The 2695-nt window shown below is 39.9% G+C and overlaps 1 protein-coding gene across 1 annotated transcript in view; it reads right to left on the bottom strand.

The window, feature by feature from the left end:
- Positions 1-870: 870 nt before the first annotated feature.
- Positions 871-2695, bottom strand: part of RHEB (Ras homolog enriched in brain) — a 59961-nt gene continuing 58136 nt past the window's right edge. Inside the window, exon 8 of the mRNA XM_006895139.1 lies at positions 871-1379. Coding sequence (XP_006895201.1) covers positions 1287-1379 — 93 coding nt within the window. The 3' untranslated portion in view covers positions 871-1286. The remainder of the gene's footprint in view (positions 1380-2695) is intronic.

Raw genomic sequence — 2695 nt, 5'->3', positions numbered from 1 at the left:
TAGTTTTAAAGGAAAATCAGTTGCAAAACAAAAATATTAATAAAATTATACTTACCTAAATGTTAAAAATGGCCCTGTATAACTGGTAAGGACAATTATTTTAAAAGACTGCTCAGCTTTAAGTCTGCCCTAGAGACAAGGTGGTGAACAACATAAGGTCACAACCTTTCGTCTTCAATGCTAAAGCCTGTGTCCTGTGAAGCCTCAACACAGAACACTTAGTACTAATACTCTTCCTATTTTAACAAGTAGAGGTTATGAGACAGTAATAAGTAAATCATAAAAAGTGCCTTGTAATGTTTATTCTTCTTCAAATGGTATAAGGCAAGCAAACAAGTAAGAATGCCATGTTAAAGAAACCACCACAGCCCAGACTGTTGCAGTGTAATCAAAGTTTAGGGAATTTGAGAATGAAAAACTCATGACTGAATAACAAAAGAAGAGTGCCCATCTTTCTCCTGGACAGTCTCCACTTCTGGTTTAGCAGTGAGCACTCTATGGACTCCACTACCAGCGCTGTCCCTTAATTGTTGAGGGTGAAAGAATAAGGTCATTATTAGGGACTAATTCCCTTTCATACACCTGTCAAGGTTACTTGGCTCCAGTCACTTGAACCATCTCAATTCTGATACTGCTGTATTTGTCACCGAAGTCCAGCTCCTTGCCTGTCATTCCCACTGAGGCTCAGCAAGTGGCCAGCTCTTCCATCAGCAGGGGCTTCTGAGGGCCTAGCGAGACATCTTCTGCAGCCACACATACCTTCCACGAGCTCCTGGAATCCAATCCAGAGCCTTCCTAAAGGCAACTGGAACTCTCAAGAGAACAAAGTTTTCCGTCTCTATAATCCATACTAAATAGCACAAAATATCAAGGTTTGCAGCTATTTTATTTACAAGTATACATTTAACACAATGAAATAAACACTGATATATCAAGCTTAGTTTAGAGTAGTGTAACAATATGTATTTTGATGATTACATTATTTTAAACAACAAACTACACTGAAAAATTAATGCCGGTAAAATTCTTGGTCATAATATTATTAAGAAATACAATATATAAATTGAAAATATGATTGCTTAAAATTTGAAGATGGAAGTGAACTCATTTGGACAGAGTCAGAGTTTAACATAATCTGAAAGTGGGGAATGGGGAGAAGCTCTGACCCAAATGATGTATTTCAGGACAAAAGAAGAAAAAAGAAGCATAGTTTATCATAAAGGAAAATGGGCAGTTTGCTTCTTCAGGTAAAGGTATTCCCAGTGTCCTCAGGTTTTGCAGTAGATTCACATCACTGAGCATGACGACTTTCCTTGCGAAGCTGCTCCATCGATTTTCTCTGCTTCCAAAATTATCCTCCTAAAAACATCAACAGCAGTCTAAAAGAGAAAACCAATCACAGCATTTATCAGTCCAAAGTCTGTTTTTGTTAGGTGCTGCTGAGTTTGTTTTGACTCACGATGACCCCATGTGTGCAAAGTACTGTGGTTACTCCACAGGATTTACAAGGCATCAGGAGAAAGACTGCCAGGCCTTTACTCCAAGGTGCCTCTGGGTAGGTTAGTAGTGGAGTACTTACCTGTCTGTGCCACCCAGGGTCTCCAATGCAGACCCTCAAAACGACTGTTTTTGAGACATCAGTTGTAGCTTTATTTCAAAATATATTGCAAATTCCAATGCAATTCCAAGGTCTAAAATGTCAATGTTACTTACTCCCCCCTCCCATAATTGTGAATTTATTAGGAAAGTCAAAAGGCTGTAATTCAGGTTGGGAGCAGGATACGACTGCTATGACTGTTCAGTCAGACCAGCTTCCGAAACATGCTCACAGGCACTCCAGCCTTCAGCCTATGACTCCAGGCCAGTGTTACAAAGCTCTTAGTTCCTGCCAATTACAGCGTCTCCCACCTAGTCCTCCTTAGGCAAAGGCCCCTAGCTCTGGTTCTGTGAGGCAGTAGTTCAAAGTCAAAACTACTTCTGTTGCCTTCAAGTACAAGTGGAGAGGTGGAGGTCATGCTGTGAGTGCAACAGGCTTCAGGTAAGCTCCAGGAACCTCAAAAGTCATTACTTCCCCATCCCCCACTCTGCCCCTGCAGCTTAATATCCCTTTTCATCACCATTAGAATCAACCCAATAGCACACTTTTGTTTGTGTATCACACTATGCTTCATTCACATTCTGTTTCTTACAATCATTCCCACTCATTATGTTTTATAAAATTAATCACCAGTGAACTATGTCCACCACTACCCTATCTCTCCATCTTTCCAATTTCCTTTCCCAAGACCCTCCCACCTACCAAACTGTGTGACCCTATGACTTCTCACTTTGGGTCCTCATACCCATTTTACTATTTATCCTTCTATTTTTATAATAATGGTCTTATACAGTATTTGTCCATATGCGACTGAGTTCACTCAGCATAATGCTCACTTTTCACCAGTACTTTCAGCAATTTTCCTGCTCTTTCCCCCACAATTAGACAAACAAGTTTTTATGGAATCTACTACTAAAAAGTCTTCCTTTTTGAGTCAGATGACCATATGATATATTACTCCGGAGATGAAAGACAAGGAAAAATGGGGTTGCCTTCACAGTAAAAAAAGTAATTTCTAGATCCATCTTGAAGTACAACATCGTGAGTGACAGGATTATATCCATACGCTTACAAGGAAGTCCAGTGAATACCACTATC

Source organism: Elephantulus edwardii, unplaced genomic scaffold, assembly GCF_000299155.1.
Source record: "Elephantulus edwardii isolate Elephantulus edwardi_28Jun2011 unplaced genomic scaffold, EleEdw1.0 scaffold00161, whole genome shotgun sequence".
Lineage (NCBI taxonomy): Eukaryota > Metazoa > Chordata > Mammalia > Macroscelidea > Macroscelididae > Elephantulus > Elephantulus edwardii.
This window is presented reverse-complemented; position numbering and strand designations above follow the sequence as displayed.